This window comes from Natator depressus, chromosome 3 (assembly GCF_965152275.1).
Source record: "Natator depressus isolate rNatDep1 chromosome 3, rNatDep2.hap1, whole genome shotgun sequence".
Classification (NCBI taxonomy): Eukaryota; Metazoa; Chordata; order Testudines; family Cheloniidae; genus Natator; species Natator depressus.
In genome coordinates this window covers 63,491,784-63,516,270 of record NC_134236.1, presented here as the reverse complement: position 1 = coordinate 63,516,270, position 24,487 = coordinate 63,491,784, and the positions used below count along the sequence as shown (strand labels likewise).

The 24,487-nt window shown below is 42.9% G+C and overlaps 1 protein-coding gene across 2 annotated transcripts in view; it reads right to left on the bottom strand.

The window, feature by feature from the left end:
* Nucleotides 1-24,487, bottom strand: part of TTK (TTK protein kinase) — a 103,301-nt gene that overhangs the window by 45,179 nt on the left and 33,635 nt on the right. For both annotated transcript variants that reach the window (XM_074948026.1, XM_074948027.1), the window contains 8 exons: nt 15,999-16,142; nt 10,325-10,433; nt 10,144-10,225; nt 9,951-10,048; nt 8,971-9,070; nt 7,595-7,721; nt 5,506-5,684; nt 5,151-5,290 (listed from right to left, as the gene is read on the bottom strand). In XM_074948026.1, the coding sequence (XP_074804127.1) occupies nt 5,151-5,290; nt 5,506-5,684; nt 7,595-7,721; nt 8,971-9,070; nt 9,951-10,048; nt 10,144-10,225; nt 10,325-10,433; nt 15,999-16,142 (979 nt within the window). The remainder of the gene's footprint in view (nt 1-5,150; nt 5,291-5,505; nt 5,685-7,594; nt 7,722-8,970; nt 9,071-9,950; nt 10,049-10,143; nt 10,226-10,324; nt 10,434-15,998; nt 16,143-24,487) is intronic.

The following is a 24,487-nucleotide window of genomic DNA, read 5'->3' as shown; positions in this document are numbered from 1 at the left end:
TCACAATGCCTAGTTTGAAAGTCGGTCTATCACAAGTCGAAATCTGTAATACTTCCTAAAATCAGGACAGTTTATCCAGTCTGTCACTGAATGCTTATGTCACTACTATATTCATGCTCCTATTCATTAGTAAAATTTACTATACATAGGCTCTCAAACTTGAGATGAAAAAGTACCTCTCAAATGTGAAGTACCTTTAAGTAAACACGAATAATATTTAATCTTCAGAAATATTTCATAAATGTTAACTAATTGATAAAACACCTCCCTGAGGTATTATCCTCCTGCCCAAAAAAACTGTGGAATGAACATACAAAATAGTTAGAAAACCTAATCATGTTCAGAGGCACTCTTTGTGTCAGAGCTATATCTGGAATTCTTTAGTTTCAAGCTCGCAATCTTTTACTCAAATTTACACATTTTAGGATTAAGAGACTGGTCAAGATGTAAAACATAAAAATGTGAAGAAATGAGTGCCTAAAGTTGGTCACCAAGGTCCATATTATGGTACCCAAGTATAGACTTAGCAGGTTTTTAGAAGTCTTGGTCACTCTGTGTATGTAGATGTATCCAGATAAAAAACATATTAGAACAACATTAAGATTGCAGAATGAAACACTCAAAAGTTAGGAAATGCCAGAATTAAGGCTGACTGTATAGTCTTTAGTTTGGCTATCTTAGCATCATAGAATATTAAGGTTGGAAGAGACCTTAGGAGGTCATCTAGTCCAATCCCCTGTTCAAAGCAGGACCAACACCAACTAAATCATCCCAGCCAGGGCTTTGTCTAACTGGGCCTTAAAAACCTCTAAGGATGGAGATTCCACCACCTCCCTAAGTAACCCATTCCAGTGCTTCACCACCCTCCGAGTTAAATAGTGTTTCCTAATATTCAACCTAGACCTCCCCCACTGCAACTTGAGACCATTGCTTATTGTTCTGTCATCTGCCACCACTGAGAACAGCCGAGCTCCATCCTCTTTGGAACTCCTCTTCAGGTAGTTGAAGACTGTTATAAAATCTCCCCTCGCTCTTCTCTTCTGCAGACCAAATAACCCCAGTTCCCTCAGCCTCTCCTTGTAAGTCATGTGCCTCAGCCCCCTAATCATTTTCATTGCCCTCCGCTGGACTCTCTCCAATTTGTCCACATCTCTTCTGTGGTGGGGGGACCAAAACTGGACACAATACTCCAGGTGTGGCCTCACCAGTGCCGAAGAGAGGGGAATAATCACTTCCCTTGATCTTCTGGCAATGCTCATACTAGTACAGCCCAATATGCCATTGGCCTTCCTAGCAACAAGGGCACACTGCTGACTCATATCCAGCTTCTTGTCCACTAGATAATCCCCAGGTCCTTTTCTGCAGAATTGCTGATAAGCAAGTCAGTCCCCAACCTGTAGCAGTGCATGGGATTCTTCCTTCCTAAGTGCAGGACTCTGCACTTGAACCTCATCAGATTTCTTTTGACCCAATCTTTTAATTTGTCTAGGTCACTTTGGACCCTATCCCTACCCTCCAGCATATCTACCTCTCCGCACAGCTTAGTGTCACCTGCGAACTTGCTGAGGGTGCAATTCATCCCATCATCCAGATCATTAATAAAGATGAACAAAAACCAACCCCTGGGGCACTCCGCTTGATACTAGCTGCCAACTAATCATCGAGCCGTTGTTCACTACACGTTGAGCCCGACAATCTAGCCAGCTTTCTATCCACCTTATAGTCCATTTATCCAATCCATATTTCTTTAACTTGTTGGCAAGAATACTGTGGGAGACTGTATCAAAAGCTTTGCTAAAGTCACATCCACCGCTTTCCCCATATCCACAGAGCCAGTTATCTCATCACAGAAGGCAATCAGGTTGGTCAGGCATGACCTGCCCTTGGTGAATCCATGTTGACTGTTCCAGATCACCTCCCTCTCCTCCAAGTGCTTCAAAATGGATTCCCTGAGGTCCTGCTCCACGATTTTGCTGGGGACTGACGTGAGGCATATATATTATGATAGAGCCTTTAATTACACCCCAACATACTATTTTTTCCATTGGACCCTTGCCTCATTCAGTGCACAGAATTGTACCCACTGAACATGTAATCACACCACAATATTTCTTTTAACCATCATCATTCAGTGCAGCCCAGTTATCATTTACTGCAAGCCATCCAAATTCTTCACTGAATACAGAATTATTCATTTCCTTATGGGTTTTTCTATGGTGCTCTCACTAAAGTATCCAAGTCCTTCACAAACATCAATGAATCTTCAAAGCATCCCAGTAAGGTATATTATCCCCACTTTACAGATAGGGAACTGATCATCTCTGTGTATGACCAAAACTGGGGGAAGCGTCCATTAATTTTAGATGACCAACTTGACACAGCTCGGACTGAGTTTTTTGTTTTTGTTTGTTTGTTTGTTTAAAATTACATAGAGGTTATTTTTTTTTAAATAGTACTTAGTATGTTCAAAGCATAGCTCCTTTTGACTACAATGCTCAAGCCTTCTGAAAATTCAGCACCAAGAAAATGAGGAAGACAACTAGCGGCCAACTATGAAAAGTCTGGTTTAAACGACTTGCTCAGCATCACACACAAACCTGGTGGGAGAAGTGAAAATGGAATCCAGGATGGCATTCAACTACCTCACCCATGACACAACCCTCTCTCTTCCTGAAGTTCTCTACTTCATTCAGATCTTCCAACTTCCACAACAAACAAGGCAGGGGTGTTATAAAAAACCTCATTCACTACACAATTCGGATCCCTTCCCAGAGCACAGTCCATGAATATAGAATCACATAATTAAAGAGTGTCAATGCATTTTCACAAGGTGCCTAATTAAAGGTTGCACAGGCAACCTTTAATTCTGACATTTCCTTACTTTTGAGAGCTTAACTTTTCACCTTTATGTTCTTTTAGCACTTTTCTGCACATAAAATGGTGCAGCAGCGCCACTGTAGCGCTTCACTGAAGATATTACCTACACCAATGGATATCTCCCTTCAGCATAGGTACTCCACCTCCTCAACAGGCAGTAACTAGGTTGACAGAAGAATTCTCTCATTGACCTAGTGCTGTCTACACCGGGGGTTAGGTCAGCTTAACTGCATTGCTCATAGGGTGTGGATTTTTCACAACCAAACAACATAGTTATACCTGATCTAAACTAGGGAATTAGGTCGATCTCTCTGTAGTTTTTTGTTTTAAGTTTCTGAAAAAATTCTACCATGTGGAATCATATTGATTCTGACATGGGGTCATCAGCTGAGCTGGCACAGCACAGGATCCACAGCACAGATCTCTATCGTTTGAACTAACAATAACTGGTAGCAGTAATAGGCTGTTTGCTTCTGTGTGGACCAGTTATTAGAGGAGACACTTTGCCAGTGGGTTTCACAGCTATATGCTTAACTGCAGAGGAATGCCAACACTCAGAAATCCTGGGATCTAGTCCACATGCTGGATGGAAGAGTGCTCTAGTCGTCGTAAACCCTTCTGCCCTTGTTCTCCCATGGCTCCTTTCTCTTTCCTCCCAACACCCACTCCAGATCCTACCACTTCGTTCCCAATACATTAACCCACTCTTCAAAGGTACTGTTCCAGAAAGGAAACTCAAGTTCAACTACGCCAGAATCTATAATACTGGTTTCTCAAATTTATGCAGGTTAATTATTCAAGCCAATATGGGTCTTTTAATCAATCCCAAAATTAGGGATTCAAAAGATAAAGTTAGGTTTCAGAGTAGCAGCCGTGTTAGTCTGTATTCGCAAAAAGAAAAGGAGTACTTGTGGCACCTTAGAGACTAACAAATTTATTTGAGCATAAGCTGTAGCTCACGAAAGCTTATGCTCAAATAAATTTGTTAGTCTCTAAGGTGCCACAAGTACTCCTTTTCTTTTTAAAAGATAAAGTGTCCTTTATTAGTGACCAGATATCAATGTTTAAGTGTCTGTAACAAAGACCCATTGTTTAGATTTAGTATTGAAGTCCTGATTTTGGAACTTGAAGCCAACAAATTCCTTATATTCTAAAATCATTCTGATTTCTTAGAGTGCTGTGCTGTTCCTGATATCATGCATAAAGATGCATAGAAATCTTTTCTGGCATCTTTTACTCATGGGGGAATTCTGCGCCACTGTGCATATGTGGAATTCATGTCCAGCACAGAATCCTCACCCCTTCCCCCCGAAGAAAAGACATTCTGCCTGAAGTGCTGCACTTCTGCCTTTCAGAAGCTGCTGGTACCAGAACAGCCAGCTACGTTCGAACAGCACCCTTCCCATGGAGCCAGGTTAGGACAGAAAGGAGCAAACAAGACTACTGGGGGCCACAGACTGGGGTTCAGAAGGGCTACTGGGGTGGGACAGACTGGGGTGCGGGCTCAGGAGCTAGAGGGGTAACAGCATTGAGCCAGTGGCTGAATGGGAGGGGTGCCAAAGGGCCACAGGAAGATGGGAGGCAGGGACACATGGGGATGGTGGAAGGGGGCTGTAGGACACATGGGGAAAGGAGCTGCAGGATACAGATGTGCCTGACTGAATGGAAGAGGACTGGATTCAGCCAGGATCTGCATGAGGGAGGCTTCCTAACTCCCTAACAATCCCTCCCCCCACCCACCCACGCCCAAATAAAACCCCTATTCCATCCTTCTCCCACCCATACACAACAACCCTTCAGGTTCACTCCCAGGTTCCTTCTCCCTCTCGCTCAGCTCCTCCATTACCCCAACTCCCCAAAGCCTTTTCATTGCTTCTGAGGGGTAGGAAATTCATTTAAACTACACTACAGAAATGTATTACTCAAAGTTCTGTACTAATATGCCTAGTAAGGAATCTGTCAAAAAAACCCATTACCTGAATCTTTTTTGTGTGTGTATTGTTACAGATATACTTGCTGACTGGTAATTTATTTCAAAATACCTAAGTAATTGAAATTGGCATGATTATATTTTGTTATTTTGACAAATAAAATAGAAGAATTGGTAGAATTTTAAAATATTGTGCAGAGAATTAAGTTTTTGGAGCAGAATTACCCCAGGAATAGCATCTAAACGTTTGCAATTTAGAGGCCCTAAACCAAATTATCTTAATAAAAATATTACAAATTTATTATGGTAAGTCCATTTAAACACACACACGAAGAGATATTACCAGGCCATATAATCATTCAGCGTGTTGTTGCTTGGTGTTCCACAAAAATACACTGGATCTTTTCTTTTAGGAGCAGCTTCTACTGGCGATGATCTTTTTGAAACGGGAAGGATAGGCTGTTCAAAACTTGATCGCTTTCCCTAACAACAGTAAAGCAGGCTGTTAGTTCAGAAATTCTCAGGGAGAAGAGTAAGAGCACATTAGTCTCAATTTTTTGGTATTACTTAGTGAGCGAGAGCTTTTATGTAGCACTGTAGATTTCTGCATCCACAGCAATACCTAAGAAAACAAGAGAAAGTGACTAGACAAAACCACCACATTTTACATTTCCTATACAAGAAAAGAATGAAGTCACCTCTGTGTAGCTCTTGTGTGTCACTTCTGGAATCTCCCATTTCTTTGCAGATGTTGCACAATTTAGTTTTAACCGCTCCACTTGTTTTCTGTTACTTCCAAGAGAACTGGACTGTTGCTCATGACTTTCCAGATACCTCAACTCTGGTATCCTTTGCTTCTGATGCTGCACATTTGTTTCTGAAATAAGTCATTTTTCTTCTATTATTAAAGGAGACAGATTTTAAATAAACCCAATTATGTGCATCTCATTTTCTGCGTGCTGAATTTGACCTAGAGGTCTGATTCACAGAAGGGGTGAGTGCTCACATTGGCAAATAAAGTTTGTAGGAGCTGGGTTTTGATCATATAAAGTGTTCTATAATGGCAGGTATTTTGAAAAATCAGATCCTAAGCATCTCACATTGGGCACCCAAAATCAGTGGACACTTTCGACTTTAGTGTTTGTGCTTCAGTTCCCCATTAGTAAAATGGGGCTAATACCTCCTGATCTCACAGGGCTGTGTTGAAAATAAGCGTTTCTGAAATATTCAGATACTATAGTGATGAGGGACACATTAAAAACCCATGCAGAAATGAATAATTCTGTCTTCAGAGCTGGGTTTGAATAGTGTACAGTAAATAAGGCATGGGGCCACACATTGAATAATGGAGGAGAAAACAAAATAATGAATCGCTCATTAAGTGAGTGCCATGCATTCTGCACCCTGAATGAAGCAAGGGGACCCTATCGAAAAACTGTGTATGATTAAGGCTAAATTTTAGTCATAGGTATTTTTAGTAAAAAAGTCATGGACAGATCACAGGCAGTAAACAAAAACTCACAGCCTATGACCTGTCCATGACTTGTACTATATACTCCTGAGTAAATCTTGGGGAGGGGGGTGGTCCGGGGCGCAGCCTGGGACCCCTGCTAGTGCTGTGGGGGGGGTTGGCGGGGTGGCAGGCTCCCTACCTGGCTCCACGCCTCTCCAGAAGCAGCAACATCCCTCAGATCCTCAGTGGAGGCCTCCTCCTAGGAGCTGAGAGATGTCGCCGCTTCCGGGGGGCCCCTCCCGAGGTAAGTGCTGCCCAGAGCCCTCACCCCCACCCCCACCCCACCAGTCCTGAGACCCTCACCCAAACTCCTGCTGCTGCTGGGGAAATGGGGGAGCAGAAGGCTGGCCACTGCAGAAGTCACGGAATCCATGACTTCCATGACAAACTCGCAGCCTATGTACGATTGTGTAATTAAAGATTGTATAATAATGCATATGAACATGGGGGCCATATTATAGTTGCACAGACATCCTCAATTCAGGCATTTCTTAAATTTTGAATGATTGATTTTGCAATCTTAATGTTCTTTTAATGTATGTATTATATAAATAACTAATGCTAAAAATAATTTTACCTTTTGACGGTTTCTGCAACTAACTCTAATCAGCCTTTGAGTATATAGGCTAATCACACTGTTATTTTCAGATAATAGAAGTGGGTGAGTTGCGCAGTTTAAAAATGTTTTACTGAGTGTGAACCACTTTTTGTAATAGATTTTTACTACAGACACATAATGCCTAAATTGTTCTGATTTTAATAGGACCACAGTTTGGTAGCAGGTGTTTTCATGACTGATCAAATTCTGCTGTTGGAAATAATCAGAAGCTAGCAAGAGGATTATTAAGCACTTTGATTAAATGTATGTATGCATTTTGTACCCAATAAAAAAAGTAAATAGGAGCAAAAGAGGTGGTTGCAAATATCCTTCATTTTCAACACCCTGCCTACTCACAAAGAGCTAGCAAGGACAGAGTAGATGAACATTATATACAGGCAAATCGGTTACAATTCCAGCATGCAGTGGTGATAAGTTATCAAGCTTCGGTTTTAAATATATTTACAGTCCTTTCTTGGAAGGTTGACTTTGTCCAACCTCACCCCACAAAAAATAAAGAGGAATTTGTATTTTTAAATTCTTCCCTAATCACAAAAATAGTAAGTATTGGCTAGTTATAAGGTTCCCTTTAGCAGACATTCTACAAAGAACAGCCCACTTAAAATGCTTGTTGCATTTTGGATTGGTAAAAATTTAGTCTTATTAGGACAATTACCTTCTTTTCTTTTTGTTGCAAGACTTAAATCTGTTTTATTTTTTAGGGTTACAGTTGATTCAGTTGCAGTCTCTAAACTCTCTTCATCTGATATCTGTGATTGTACAGAGCTTTCATCTTGAAAGGACTAAAGAAAACAATATATATTTTTAAAAGCATCAAGAACTCAAACACAGTATCTAAAAGTAATTTCCTTATGATAATAGTTTGCCACTGATACACCCCATACCAAACACACACATTATTAGTTCTAAACTTTAAATATATGAACACATAGAAGTTTACACCTGTGTAATCTTTCCAATTATTACCCTTCTCTAAATGTTTCCTATTTCTGGTATGCTTTTTTCTTTTTTAAATAAAGTGAAGCAACCAACAAAATGGTTTTAGTATTCCTAATCCAACTGTAAATTGTTTTATGCCAGCAACAAATCAAGTGGGTCGGGACCCTGTTTTAATGGGGTTGCCAGGGCTGACTTTAGACTTGCTGGGCCTTGGGGCTGAAGCCAAAGACCAAGGGCTCAGCCCGGGGTGGCAGGACTCAGATTACAGCCTCCCACAGGGGGTTGAAGCCCTTGGGCTTCTGCTTTGTCACACACACAGACACCCCCCCCCCCCACCCGCACCCTGCTTGGGGCAGCAGGGCTCAAGTCCCCCCCCGGAACCTCTTTCAGCTTTGGCACACACACAACTGCCTGGGATGTCGGGGCTTGGGTTAATTCCAGTTCTGCAGTTTCTCGTTGAAGATTTTGAAATTAATTTGCAAACTTGACACTATCAAATTAGGCCTGAATAAAGACTGGGAGTGGCTCGGTCACAACAAAAAATAATTTTCACTCTCTTGATATTCACCCCTTCTTGTCAACCGTTGGAAATGGGCAACATCCACCCTAATTGAATTGACCTCATTAGCACTGACCCCCACTTGGTAAGGCTACTCCCATCTTTTCACGTGCTGTATATCTATACCTGCTTACTGTATTTTTCACTCCATGCATCTGATAAAGTGGGTTATAGCCCACGAAAGTTTATACCCAAATAAATTTGTTAGTCTCTAAGGTGCCACAAGAACTCCTTGTTGTTTTTCCAATGTACCACTCTCAAAAGACGAATCCAAAAATAAACTAACTTTTGTGAGGATATAAACAGATTCATTAGTTATTTTGCCTGCACAAGTCCTACACATTTCCTCTTTTCTCTAAATATGAATTTAATCTTGCTTCTGAATTCATATTACTAGAACCCTTTTTGGTTTCAGAGTCACTGTTTTCATTCTCTCTTTCTCCCCCCCCCCCCCCCCCCCACAAACACCTAAAACATTTTTAGCTATCTACAGTTTCCACAACTACCTATTTGAAACAGAAAAATAAAGTTACCTTTAAGTCTCCCAGTTCATATGAATCATCCTCATTAAGTTTTGGTGCATGCAGTAAAAAAGGCGCAATCACATTTGTGCATTTAGAGCCAGATATCTGCCTGTTTATATAAAAGAATGTTAACAGTAAAAGAAACTTCAAACTTCAAAATTTAGGGACAAATGTTCACCTGTTTTGAGCTAGTTGTGCAAACGCTGAACAGAAGTCACAAAATAATAGAAGCAGTGAGAATGCTCCGATAGCACACTGATGAGTACAATATAAAAATCTAAACAGATGACACATTATCCCATGAGATGGCAGAAGCCCCTCCATATGAGGAGTTCTACTTGGTTTGCTTCCCTAGTAAATGGGTACATATGTAGGTTTGGAAGAATGAGGTTTTTGTTTGCCCCCCCCCTTTTTTTAAAAACAGTTTTGAATAATAATAATAATAGATATGTTTCTTAAGCTTTTTTAAATTTTTATCGATTTAATTTTTCACAGTTACAGGAAATTATGGGAGGGGATCAAAAAATTATTTAATGATAGGCACAAATTCAAAATGTTAAAGCTTTATAACTATTAAAACAAAAATTAACATACACAAAATAAATATCCTTAAACTCTAAGTTTTCAAGCAGCATTTTTCTTACTTTACCTATCTGTACATTTCCATAATTATCTATGGAAATATATTTTCCTTAATTTGCACGCACATGGTGAAACTGATGTTTACTAACATTTACCAATAAAAATCTAATCCTTCCAAGCCTACCTATACTCCTGTACTTGAACGGTCACTTGAAAAAGTTAGTGTATCTTGTATTCATACCTATGGTAATAAAATACGTTTAATTTTTTTTTGGCCTATAGTCATCATTGGCAGTTATGTCCAACAAAGTTGTCCATGTCCTGAAAACACTTGTCAGTTCTATCTTTAAAGAAGAGAAGGATTAAAATCTATTGTTTTGCAACAAGATTAATATAACTAACTGTACCTCTTTGTAACACTAGTTGCAAGTGGAGCATCCATCTTCTTCACAGTATCTACAGCATCAGTCACTAATTTAACAGGAACTCTCCCAAATGGGCACACCTAAACATTTAAACAAATTGAAAGTTATCAAATCTGAAAAAGGGGGAAGGGGGGGCACGAGAGGAGAAAGAAGTGAGCACTGAAAAAGCTTCCACCTGGTTAGATTTGTTTAATTGCTTTAAGGGATTGCGGCCAGCCAGGACTGCATCAGACTCTTGTGGAGAGTTGTTCTTCTCCCTAAAAAATAAGGAAATACACTGCAGTTATCTCAGCAGTAAAAAAAACAGAACAAAAAACACAACACCTTGAATAAAAATAAAAAATTTAAGTTGTTACCCAAGAGAAGATCTGGGGGCATTAGCAGAAATTTCACCAGAATCACTTTTTTTCCTACTTCGGAGATTTCCAGCCATGTTTTGTGGTCCAGATTCTTGTGTGCTTGATACTATAAATAAGTTAACAAGTAGTTTGAATTATTCAGTGACTACCAATGAAATATATTTCAAAATATGAAACTGCCCTAAGGTTACATTAACTGTAGGATTTTAATACACATCAATGAATAAGTTGCTGAAGAAAAAAACGGTTACTAGCCTCTCTGTAACTGTTGTTCTTCAAGATGTGTTGCACATATCCATGTTGTCCGTGTGTGCGCGTGCGCCTCGAGCACAGTTGCTGGAACTTTTTCCCCCAGTGGTATCTGTCGGGTCTACTCTGGCACCCTCTAGTGCAGTGTACTCATAGTGCCAGTATAAAAGGCCTGGCCGACCTGCACCCACACAGTTCTTTCTTTCTGGCCAACTCCAAAGAGGGGAAGCAGTATGAGTGGTGGAATGGACATGTTCAACAGATCTCAAAGAACAACAGTTACAGATAGGTTAGCAACCGTTTTTTCTTTGAGTGCTTGCATATGTTCATTCCGTTGTAGGTGACTCCCAAGCAGTAGCATAGGATGTGGGGTCAGAGTTCATGGACACGATGACTGCAAAACAACTTGACCAAAACTGGCTTTGTCCCTCACTTGTAATGGCGTAGTGGGCAGAAAACTTATGCACTGACAACCAAGTTGCTGCTCTGTAGATGTCCTGTATAGAGACCTGGGCCAGAAATGCCGATGATTAAGCTTGAGCCCTCGTGGAATGGGCAGTCAGTATAGCTGGCAGTGGAATATCCGTCTGTTTGTAGCATGCACAAATGCACCAAATGATACAGGAGAAGATTCTCTGAGCTGAGATGGAGAAACCTTTTACCCTATCAACTTTGGTTTTAAAGAGTTGAGTGGATCTACGGAATGGTTTGGTTCTCTAAATATAGAATGCAAGGGAACGTCTGACATCCAGAGAATGGAGATGCTCCTCTGAACCTACTGTAAGAGCATATATGTGTATGTGTGCTTAAGATCTAATAAAAAGTAGTTTAGGTAAAAGCACTCTGGTTTGTATCAATCATATATCAGAAGGAGGAACTGTGTCCCCACTGATTTATTCCTGGCACTGCCTGGAGAGAAACAGCTAAGTTACCACTGCTTTGGGTTCTGAAAACTCTGTGCTCCGGTAGAGGTCCTGGCCCAGCATAAATTTGAGGTAACGCCTATGACTCGGTATGATGGAAGTATGGTTCTTGGCCCTCTATCTTCAAGATGCAATCCCCTTCTTCTAGTCCTGGGACAATCGCTGATTGAATGACCATCTTGAATTTCTGCGCTTTGGCAAAACTGTTGAGGGCTCTGAGGTCCAGTATGAGCCTCTAACCTCCCTTTTTCTTCTGTATCAGGAGCAGAAGCCTTTGCCCCTGAGATGCATGGGTACTGGGTCTATAGCTCCTATGCTGAGGAGATGGTTCACCTCTTGGCATAGTAGACTCTTGTGAGAAGGATCCCTGAAAACGGAGGGAGAAGAGTTAGGGTTAGGGTGTCTGGGAGGAGGAAGTAAAGAGAAATGGATTGCATATCCACTCTGGACGATTTCCAAAACCCCCTTATCAGAGGTTCTCTGTTCCCAGGAACTGCAGAATGGGGACGGGTGATCTCTGAAAGAAGGAGTGGGATTTCCCAGCATGTGGTAGTGGAGAGTGTGTTCTACTGGCACCTCAACCAACCCATTGATGGCTGTGACGAAGAAGGCTGTGGTCCCGAATGCTGCTTCTTAGGGAATCTCTATTTCTTCCTTTGAGGTTGTAGGGCCTCTGCAATTGATATTGAGACATATATTGTGACGAACGGGATTTAAATTGTGGCTGAGGGCTGTATTTCCTCTTTTGGCCAGTATGTAAATTCCCAATGAGTGGCAGGTCACCCAAGAATCTGTTGGTGTGTGAACAGACGCACCTATCTTCTTGGTGAACAGCTTCGTTCCCTCAAAGGGCAAGTCCTCCACTTCCACCAGGACCTCTTTGGGGAAATCTGATGACTGCAGCCACAAAGCCCTTCTCATAATCAGCAGAGTGGAAATTGAGCGTGACACCATATCTGCCCCATCTAGAACGGATTGGAGGGCTGTCTTTGCTCAATGAGTTGGCCCTCATTGATTATGGCCGAGAATTGGTCGTTGTGGGAATCTGGCAGCTGACCAATAAAAGAATGTAATTTCCCATCATTCTAGTAGTCATACTTGGCCAATAAGGCCTGGTAGCCAGCCACCTGCAACTGCAGAGTGGCAGCTGAGTGCACTTTCCTGCTGAACAGGTCTAAGCGTTTCCCATCCCAATCAGATGGAGACGACCTAGATTGGTATTGGTGGCTCCTAGAATTAGCCACATTCACGATAATAGAGTTTGGAGGTGGGTGAGAAAACAGAACCTCTGTGCCCTTCGCCAACATATAGTACTTTTTGTCTGCCTGCTTACATGCTGGCAGGGCAGAGGCTGGGGTCTGCCATACGATTCTGGCAGGGTCCAGAAGCACCTCATGTGCAGGGAGTGCCACTCGCAGAGGTGGAAGCATGTAGAATATCTGCCAGTTTGTTGTGGGCTTCAGTCACCTCACATAGTTGAATTTGTAGGGCTTCTGCAACCCTTTGGGCCCAGTTCTGAAAGGACTTGAAGTCATCCACCATGGATGGCAGAGGGGGCATCACCGCCTCATCAAGCAAGGAGGATGGTAGGCGGGCTTGAAGGGTATCCTCTCTTTCTGCTTCAGGCTTGATTTCCTCCATCAGTTGTATGATTCTGTGGTTCTTGATGCTGCCACTGAAGGAGGACATCTCCCAGCTTGCTTTATCACACTGGGGGCCAGGGAGGTTTGCTGTCTCTAGGCTTGCCAGGGGTCTAAATATGGCCATTGGGGGTACAGGGTTGGCGGCTGATACCAGGGCTGCCCATACCAAGGAAGCTGAGGAGCTAGCGGGTGCTGTGCCTGTTGCCCATGCTGGAATTGAGGTCAGTATGGTGGATATGAGGAGCATTGGGAAACCAAGTCTTCTTGCTCACTCTCCGACGCCTCTGAGAAGAAGGGTGGTGGGAGGCACGGAGAGGCCATCAATTCCAATGCCCTGGGGGAGCTTGGTACTGGAGTTCTGGTGCGGACTATGGGTGAGTCTGGTGCATCAGATATGGAGAGATCAGATACTCACTGGAATTCTGTCAGTACAGAGGGTGTCAATGCCTTTAGCTGTTGGTGCCGAGTGGCTTGTACCGACAGAGACAGTGACACGGGCCTGACCATATGGTCTGCTGGTGCGACATGCACCAGTGTTGGTGCTATTGACCACATGACGTAGCCTTCCCTGGGGAGGATTTCTTATGTTTTTCATGTCCTCTCAGTACCAGAGCTTCCTTACAGTGCCCACTCTTTGGCCTGACCAACTTGCTGTCAGTTCAGTACCGTGCGGGCCCTGGGTACTCTGTCTACTTGGCTTCAGTGCCGACGATACCGATGGAGGCGAGGAATGTTTCTGTCTTGATCTGTGCTCGCTGTGGGGACTCTCAGACCTTTTCTTAGAGATCTTGAGTGAGTGACTCATCTCCTTGGAATCACCTGCCTTTGACGTAGAAGGTTGCGGTGATAGCTCTCGCCGGGACTTCAGAGGTTGAAGGTCAGACTCCATGAGCAGGAGTTTAAGCCTGAATTCTCTATCCTTCCTGGACAGGATTTTAGCTGCTGGCACCAATCACACTTTTATGGATTGTGCTGTTCCCCCAAGCAGCAAATACACTGTAAGTGTCCATCTGTTACCAGGATGGATTCTTTGCAGCTCAGACACTTCTGGAAGCCTGGGGAATCAGGCATAATCTTGTTATGTCCCCCCACCCCCGTTTTGGCAGGAGGCAAAGCTTTTCTTCTTTAATTTCTTCTTCTTTTTTTTCTTGGGGCATGGCCAAAAGAAAAAAAGGCTTAAAGTGAAGCTAAATTTGCAAAATGATGGGGGGCTAATGATCCGTTAAGGGACAGCTCTTATCTCTGTCTCTAGCCAGCACCGGTGGAGAAGAAACTGAGAGGGAAATGCCCACGCATGCTAACTAGCCTCATGGCGGGTGAGTAGCCATGTGTGTATGGGCAGAATGGACTGCTATTGAAATTCTCCAATCAGCAGTGTGGGGTGCACACACGCCTACAGTGGAGCACCGATAGGAACACCACTCAAAGTAGTAGTAAAACCTATGGTTGGACAGGAGAGTGATTTAACATCTGGCGACTATGTAAGGGCCCATTTGTTTGCTAAGAGCCAACGTGGAATGTTCATTCAAATGCCAGCCTTTGGGGAGGACTAGTGGAAGGCTGAGTGAGGCTTGCCAGCTAGAAACAGGTATTTTCCAGGTCCTGCCTGAAGGTTCCAGGAATGGCCTCTCAAAACAACAGAGACTGTAGGAGTTTAGGCTATCTGAAGGTGTCACTGAGACTCCAAGTCCATGAGCCAGCAGCTTCTGAGAAGGAAATCTGAACTGGGATCTGTACTAAGGCTTTCCTGTGCTTGAGAGGGTAAAAAGGGCACTTTTAGATGCGCAGTAAATGAGCTCTTTCAAGGGTTTACTAGTAAGTAATAAAGCAAAAGTTCATTAACCAAGTCTGGAGTAGAGCTGTGCTGACTGGGTTTTCTCACAGTGGCCTTTGTAGAGTACCTACCATATTTATCAATGAGCACCCATTTCCTGGGGACAAGGTCTTGGGAATAAGGGAGCAGAGTAAGACATAATATAAACATTTCCATGTGTGTAGTTCAGTGGTGCCAGCAATTACCTGAGCTCAGGAAACAGAAAACCTGGGTTTGTGATAAAGTGGTTCAAATTTGTATTTGTAAAGAGATGTAATTCCTATCCTAATCTGACTGGGATAAATACACTATGTAATCCAGACTGATCCCTTTCCTAGAATTTAACTTCACTGATGATCCAAATGGAACCTCTTCAGCCTACACGTTTTGCCCAAGCTCAACTGTTCGTAGTTTCTGGCAGAAGCGTCATGTCCCAAACCCTAGTACCTTCTCCACTAATACTCTCCCAATCAACCCTCTTATATCCTGCTTTGAGTTAACAAAATGCACCTTCCAGTTGCCCAGCAGTAAAGACACCACATTTCTATGCAGGTTCCTAACATCATGATGACTTAGTCTTAGAGGATTCTTAAGCAGAATCTTTGATTCTGCCATCCTATTACAATATTACACATTAGAAAAGGAATTCCATCTTGGCCTTCTTAACTAGAACTAAAGGCACTATATCACAACATTTTTTTTAAATGTTAGAATAAAAGGACTATCTAGGTATTTACATGGCCCTCACCAATAAACAGCATTCAAGAACCACAATCATTTATGGATTTTATCCTCAACACACCTAAGAGATATGGAACTCTTTTTCCCATTTGCAGATGAGGAATGGAGGCACCAGGTAACTTAAGTCAATATGCAAAGGTCTGTGACACAACGAAGAACTGAACACAGGTCTCAAATCTCAGTCCAGTGCTTCATCCTCTAGAAGATCCTTCCAACTATATTAGTACTATTATTGCATCATTCAAAAAACAAAATGAATATTTAAGCTCAACTGTAACTTTAGAATACTGAAATGCACTAACCTGTGAAGTTCTCTTTCTCTTCATCTGAAAGCAGCTGCCTTTTCTGCAAGTGTAGGTTTTGTAGAGCAATTTCCAACATGTCTGGTGGAACTGCACAGCATTCCACAGCTTTTTGAAGAAGCTGTTTACACTTCTTTACATTTCCTAGTAAGCAGTAAGGGACAGAGAATTAATTACAAGTTTAGTGAATACAAAAGATACCAATTAAACTAACAGGCAATATGCTCTTAAGCTCCTTTTGTATTAGCATTTTGTCTGGTATGTGCTTTGCATTACCCTCTCAAGATCAGCGTATTCCAAATCCACTACTGATTTTGTGATCTCCCATTTATCAAAGAAACACTGATTGCCCACCAACCTCATAAAGCAAAAATTATGACAGAGGAAATAGGAAAAGCCAGCCATATTTTCACTTGAAGTTGTATATTGCATCATTGTTGGCATTTACTCATCAGCTACAACTACAACCCACTACACTGTTTTATGCTCTAAAAAACAGTGACTTTTTAAGATGTATCCCAGAAAAGAGAAGGCATATTTTAAAAGTAAAAGATTCTATAATGACTTTCTAGGTCTGATAAAAACGGTCTCTATAATCCCTGTAAATTTTGATTCATGAAGAGCACACAAATAGAAGTTGTGGCTTAAATAAATCCAGCAAAACTAGATAAGAAATAAGAAACAAAAGTGAGAAGTCCACTAAGGAAGCTACACCAGGAAAACAAAACTAAACAAAAACCACACATGAAGAATCAGGGGGAAGGATGAGGAGGAAGAATATTGTTTAATTAAGAGAGAAGGAGTTGTGCTCAGCATATTATTTCCACTCCTAATATATAAATACAAGAGATATTTAGTGAGTATATTAAAGTTTTTGCTAAAAACAGAATTTGCTTTAAAATACATACATATATACATAGATAATTATTATAAAATTGTGCATTAGAGAGAGAGAGAGAGAGAGACAGAGACAGACACACACACACACCAGGAAAAAAGCCTACCTTGGCCAAATTTCACCTGCCCTCCCCACTATCACTCACCCAGGACCAGTGTGAAATACTTAGCATCTGTATAGAACTTATCTGTACAGTGCTTTGAACAAGTAATCAAGTAAATCTGGTCCCCCTCTAGTGCCTTATCCATATACTCAGCCTATTACTATTACCATTTACTCTGTTAATAGAAGTGGTAGGGAGCTGTGTTGTGGATCTAAATGTCATATCCTGCTGATTACCAAAGCTGGGGGTTAATATGGGTCCACATACTGGAATTATTATTTGCTTGTTTTTAAAATTAGGAAATTACATCCAAAATAACCTACATTAAAAGAACATTAAGGTTGCAAAGTCAAGCAGTCACAAATTCTAAAATGCCATACATAAGGTTGTACATGCAGCCTTAATTTGCCCCCCTGTGCACGTCCATTATGATACAGTCTTTAATTATATGTGCACTACTATTGTTCCCCCGGGGGGGGGGGGGGGACAAAGGGTTTTGTCTGTCTGTATGATACCGTTGCCAGGAACAGATCAAGGATGCAAGCCTTCCAGCTCCTGTAAAATTAGTAAGTAATCTAGTTAGAAAACGCATTAGTTTTTCTTTTGTTTTTTGGCTTGTAAAATTCGCCGTGCTGGAGGAAATGTGTATTCCTGTTTTTGTCTCTTTTTGTAACTTAAGGTTTTGCCTAGAGGGATTCTCTAGGTTTTGAGTCTGATTATCCTGTAAAGTATTTACCATCCTGATTTTACAGAGCTGATTCTATTACCTTTTCTTTAAATAAAATTCTTCTTCTAAGAACCTGATTGATTTTTCATTGTTCTTAAGACCCAAGGGTTTGGGTCTGTGTTCACCTGAACCAGCTGGTGAGGATATTATTATCAAGCCTTCCCAGGAAAGGGGGTGTAGGGCTTTGGGGGAAGACGTCTCCAAGTGGTCTCTTTTCCCGTTCTTTGTTTAAATCGATTGGTGGTGGCAGCGTATCAGGTTTTTAACCTAAGCTAGTAAGAATAAGCTTAGGGGGTGTTTCATGCAGGTCCCCACATCTTTACCCTAGAGTTCAGAGTGGGGAAGGAACCTTGACACAAGGGTCTCAGACATTGATGCACTTCATCCTTCCTATTCTCCACTTGGTGGCACATAATAGTTTAGTTTTCTATGAGCTGTAACATTTTGATCTAATTCTGGTTGTTGGGTTTAGCAAGCAGATGTTGGCGGCCAGTGATATACAGGAGGTCATACAAAATGATCTGGTGGTCCCTTTTGTTCTTAAGCTCTAAATTTCCACCAGTGTGCATTTGCACAGCTGCCTCACTGTAGGCACTTGGAAACCTCCCACATTTAAACCACAGCAGGTTTCCCAAAGGAGGTACACTGTCTATTGCATCTCCAGGACCCATTCCATTAAGTGTTTGGAGCACACCTAAGCCTACACAAACTGCTGGAGGAGAGGTGGTGGTGCTGCCCCTTTTATAAACTTTCAGGCCAGTGGTTATGGCACTTACCTAGGCTGTGGGAGACAGGTCCAATTCAATATGTATTGGAGCAAGGGGACTGGAATCTGGGTCTGCCATCTCCAAGATAGGTGCCCTAATCACCAGGTTAGTCTCTCTCCCCCCCCTTTCTGGTCCAATAACAGTGGAACAACTCCTACAGGACAGTGAGAGACACCTTTCCCAGAATACTCCAAGCCCCAGAGGTTAGGGCAATCATCTGGGAGGTGGGAAACAAATTCAATCCATTCTCCACATCAAGCAGAGGGGGAAATGGAACAAGATATCCCAAATCCCAGGGGAGCATTCTAACCACTGGGCTGAAAGTTATAAGGAAGTGGCACTACCACCACCTTGCTTTTTGAGAAAAAGGGCTTCGGCACCTAACCACAGGAAAGGGTACAGGCTGAATTTCTAGTGGAGATAAGTGCATACGTGCTGGTTGGAGGAAGTGCATAGGTTCCCTTGAAGGGGCTGGGCTTAGGCCACCCTCCTCTCCTTGGCATTTCCTACTGGCTAACTTGGACTGCTGCCTGCTCAGCTTGCTGGCTTTTGTGGATCCCATTCTTAGGCCTCTAACTCTCTCCATGCATATTACAGAATGCCTCAGTGCCTCACTCGGAGCTGTGGATTCCACTGGGTCGCAAGGCACCTAAAAATTAGATGTTCTAACCCACAATTAGTGATAACTGCTAAAAATTTGATTCAAGTCACTTGCCCAGCAGCACAGAGGAACTCGATGGAAGAGGCAGGGATAAGAATCCAGTTCTCCAGGACAACATCCAATTACCTTAACTGCGAGACCATTTTTTCCCTTTCAACAATCCCCAACCTCATTCACTACACACTTTCCAGCTTCTTCAACTAATAAGGCAGGGGCCCTACAGACAACAGCCTCATTCATTATATGACCCTGATTAATGCCCATATTGATTTCTGAGCACTGAATAAGATGGGGTCCTGTGGTGGTCAGGGGATACAACTATGTGACCATGCTATTAAAAATCTTTCATTATGTATACACACAAGGGTGTCAAATTAAGGCTGTATGGACAACCTTAATTCTGGCATTTTCTACTTTTGAATGCTTGACTTTGCAACCTTACTATTCGGAGCTGGGTATTTTTGGAAGTAGCTTCCTATAACGAATGCTAACAACTATTGCATTTACAAATATTCAGTAAGTCTCTGTAAATGAAGACAAACGAGGAGGAGGAGCTGTTGGAGCAACTAATTAAGTCAGTGACCAGGCATAATTATTTATCACATTCCCTCATAGCCTCCAGTATCTAGAAAGAAGAATCTAGTTCTCTGTAAGCAGAGGTATACGTAACGAGAAAGTCTAGCTGCCTCCTCTAGGGGCCATTGTGACATTCAAAAAAAGGAAAAAAAAGAGTCACTGCCAAGTACTGGAGGCAGTTTCTCCAGGAGGAGAGGAACATTTAGAGGAGCATAAAACAAAACAGTTGGGTAATATGTCTTAATAACAAGGGAACTATGGGCTAGAGACCAGAATAAAGGAACAGAACGGACAAGGAGGGGTGCCTGTGAAACCGAAGACACTGATTAACTTTCTCCAAGAAAGGCTACACTTATTATATTAAGTGTTGCTAAAATACATAAACATCTTTCCCTTTATTTTTCCATTTAATTAAGTCCTGTAATTACTTCAGGAATTTTGTTTGATCATAACACAGGTGTTTCATAAGCCACTCTTTATTAAGACATGCTCCATAGTATGATAAAGTTTGAGAACTCCTGCTATCATCTACCTACTGTAGTTTGTAACAAAGTTGTGACTATAGATGCCAACTACACAGTGTATGCAGGAGCATCGCACTGAGCACAGACCAGCAATAATCAGCGAGTACGGATATCATGGGTTTAGAGACTGAATACAAACCTGATGAGAGAATCTCTTTCCATAACACAATTTTTATCCACCCTGGATATCAAAAAATAGATATTTAACCATTTTCCTTTGACAAAATAAACCTGAATAAAATTAAATTTGAAATTATGACAACCTATGTTAAGCCCTAATCTATTAAAATCACTTAAAAAAAATACACTGCATCATTGAGCTTTTCAAAAATGTTATTGGGTTAAAAAGGTGCTGCTGTTTTAATTATATATAGAATTGGGGGAACATTTCAACTTCTTCGGTCAACACAAGCTTCACAAATATTTCATAAAGGTCACATGCTGCATTAAGTATTTGTATTATTTTCCATCTTTACAACAGAGAGAATGCTCTAGACCAGGGATCTCAAACTCAAATCACCACGAGGGCCACATGAGGACTAGTACATTGGCCCAAGGGCCGCATCATTGAAACCTTTTCATACAATGATACAAAAGTATAGTCAAAAATGAAAAAAATGAAGAGTAATATAGTATGCTATTAAGAGTCAATGTATTAACTTTTTTAAAACTGTAATGCGAAGAGGGGTTTTAACAAAATATAAACTGTAACTACTCCTTATGTGGTAGTAACACTGATGATGATCTACACTAACAGTCCATCAACACAACCGTAATGGCAGGAACTTTTTAAAGTAACTATTCATACAAAATACGTTGCCACTTTTAATAAACATTCTTCCCAACTACTCACAACAAGGAATCATACATGCTGAACTTCATACCTCAGACTGCTCGTCTAGTCCATGAGGCCCCATCCCTGCCCCCGCTTCTTCCCCACCTCTCCCCCACCCCCCATTCCAACCCCTTCCCCCAAGTCCCTGCCCCAACGCCACCAGTGGAGTTGGTGCCTATGGCAGGCCACAGGAAATAACTCCACTGGCTGCATGCATTAACCCAGAAACCGCAGCCCCTCCTTTTAAATTGCCAACCCATTTTAAATGGCCAACCCAATGGCTACTTCATATGGGAAATGAGGGCGCTGCTGTTTGAAACCATTCCCACATGTTATGAAGGTTAAAGAAGCCAAAAGACTGTGGCTTACCATGGCTGCCTGCAAGCCGAATTCTGTTGCCTGGCCCTGTGTGAGTGATCTTTCACACCAAACCGGCATACCCTCAATAAGAGGCAAAATGCGACCTTTTAATGAAAGTACATGTGCTCTGTAATGTTAACAGCAAGGTTTACCATGAAAGAGTCTACCCATTGTTCTATAAAATGTGTCTTTTTAACTTCCACTCTCCCTTTTATTTCCTCCACCAGCTGCATATGTTTCTCTTTCCCAGAGGCTAGCGAAGATTAGAAGGCGAAAAAAAACGCACTCGCAATGAAATGTTCTCTGACCTCATGCTGTCCTCCCACACTGACAGAGCACAGCAAAATACGTGGAGGCAGACAATCTCAGAGTGCAGGAAAACACAATATGACCGCGAGGAGAGGTGGCAGGCTGAAGATGGCAGGTGGCATCAGCTTGCTGAAAGAAGGCAGGAGTCAATGCTCAGGCTGCTGGAGGATCAAACTCATATGCTCCAGCGTATGACTGAGCTGCAGGAAAGGCAGCAGGAACACAGACCGCCGCTACAGCCCCTGTGTAAACAACTGCCCTCCTCCCCAAGTTCCATATCCTCCTCACCCAGATGCCCAAGAACGCAGCGCGGGGGCCTCCGGCCACTCAGCCACTCCACTCCAGTGGATTGCCCAAGCAACAGAAGGCTGGCATTCAATAAGTTTTAAAGTGCTGTGTGGCCTTGTCCTTCCCTCCTCCACCACCACACCTGGTGCTTCCCTCCTCCACCACCCCTCCCGGGCTACCTTGGCAGTTATCCCCCTAGTTGTGTGATGAATAAATAAAGAATGCATGAATATGAAGCAACAATGGACTTTATTGTCTCTGCAAGCGGTGATCGAAGGGGGGAGGGGAGGGGAGGGTGCTTAGCTTACAGGAAAGTAGAGTGAACCCAGGGCATGGGGGCAGTGTTTCCATCAAAGAGAAACAACAAAACTTTCACACTATAGCCTGTTCATTCCTGAAACTGGTTTTCAAAGCTTCTCTGATGCGCACTGCGCCCTCCTGTACTCTTCTAACCGCCCTGGCATCTGGCTGCGCATAATCAGCGACCAGGTGATTCGCCTCAACCTCCCACCCTGCCATAAACGTCTCCCCCTTACTCTCACAGAGATTGTGGAGTGCAAACAATCAGTAACACCAATGGGAATATTGGTTTCACTGAGGCCTAAACAACTCTGTAAGCTGCGCCAGCGCACTTTTAAATACTGAAATGTACATTCTACCACCATTCTGCACTTGCTCAGCCTATAGTTGAACTGCTCCTTACTACTGTCCAGGCTGCCTGTGTATGGCTTCATGAGCCATGGCATTAAGGGGTAGGCTGGGTCCCCAAGGATAACTATAGGCATTTCAACATCCCAAAGGTTACTTTCTGGTCTGGAAAGTATGTCCCTTGCTGCCGCTGTTCAATAAGACCAGAGTTCCTGAAGATGCGAGCATTATGTAGCTTTCCCGGCCACCCCACACTGATGTTGGTGAAACATCCCTTGTGATCCACCAGTGCTTGCAGCACCATTGAAAAATACCCCTTGCGGTTTATGTACTCGCTGCCTTGGTGCTCCAGTGCCAAGATAGGGATATGGGTTCCGTCTATCATCCCACCACAGTTAGGGAATCCCATTGCAGCAAAGCCATCCACTATGACCTGCACATTTCCCAGAGTCACTACCCTTGATAGCAGCAGCTCAGTGATTGCGTTGGCTACTTGCATCACAGCAGCCCCCACAGTAGATTTGCCCACTCCAAATTGATTCCCGACTGACTGGTAGCTGTCTGGCGTTGCAAGCTTCCACAGGCCTATCCCCACTCGCTTCTCAACTGTGAGGGCTGCTCTCATCTTGGTATTCTTGCGCTTCAGGGCAAGGGAAAGCGAGTCACAAAGTTCCATGAAAGTGCCCTTACGCATGCGAAAGTTTCACAGCCACTGGGAATCGTCCCAGACCTGCAACACTATGCAGTCCCACCAGCCTGTGCTTGTTTCCCGGGCCCAGAACTGGCGTTCCACACCATGATGTGCACACTGCAGGGGCCCGTACTTTGTGAGAAGTCTATGTCCATGTCCTCATCACTCTCATCACCGCGCTACAGTCGCCTCCTCCTCTCCTGGTTTCACTTTTCTTGCAGGTTATGGTTCTACATATCCTGCTGGATAATGCGAGTGGTGTTTTTTTGTGCTCATAATTGCCGTGGTGATCTGATTGGGCTCTATGTTCCCAGTGCTATGGCGTCTGCGCTGAAAAAAGGCGCAAAACGATTGTCTGCCTTTGCTCCGACGGAGGGAGGGGCGACTGACAACATGGCTTACAGGGTTGGCTTGCAGGGAATTAAAATCAACAAAGGGGGTGGCTTTGCATCAAGGAGAAACAGAATGGCCCCCTTAAGGATAGGGCTCAAAACTCTGGGTTTAGCAGGCCGTTGATTTCACAGAGGGAGGAAGGAAGGGGGGAGAAAATGAATATAAAACAAATCTGGTCTATTTCTGGTTTTGATCCACTTCATCTATCTTTATACATCTTGCTGATAGCAGACGGTGTAGTACGACTGCTGGCAGGACTGAACTGCCATGAGACGAAACTTAAAAGGGAAATGACCTGGCTGAGTCACTCCCATGTCTTCCCAGGCATCCTTGACCGACCTCACCGAAGTCAGCTAAAAGAGTACCCTGGAGTACGGCGACGATGGCTACCAGTCATACTGCACTGTCTGCTGCCAAAAGGCAATGAGCTGCTGCTGTGTAGCAATGCAGTACCATGTCTGCCAGCACCCAGGAGACATACAGTGACAGTGAACTGAGCGGGCTCCATGCTTGCCGTGGTATGGCGTCTGCACGGGTAACCCAGGAAAAAAGGCACGAAAGGATTGTCTGCCATTGCTTTCCAGGAGGGAAGGAGGGAAGGGGGGGGCTTGATGATATGTACCCAGAACCACCCACGACAATGTTTTTGCCCCATCAGGAAATGGTATTTCTACCGAGAATTCAAATTGGCAGCGGAGACAGTGGGAAC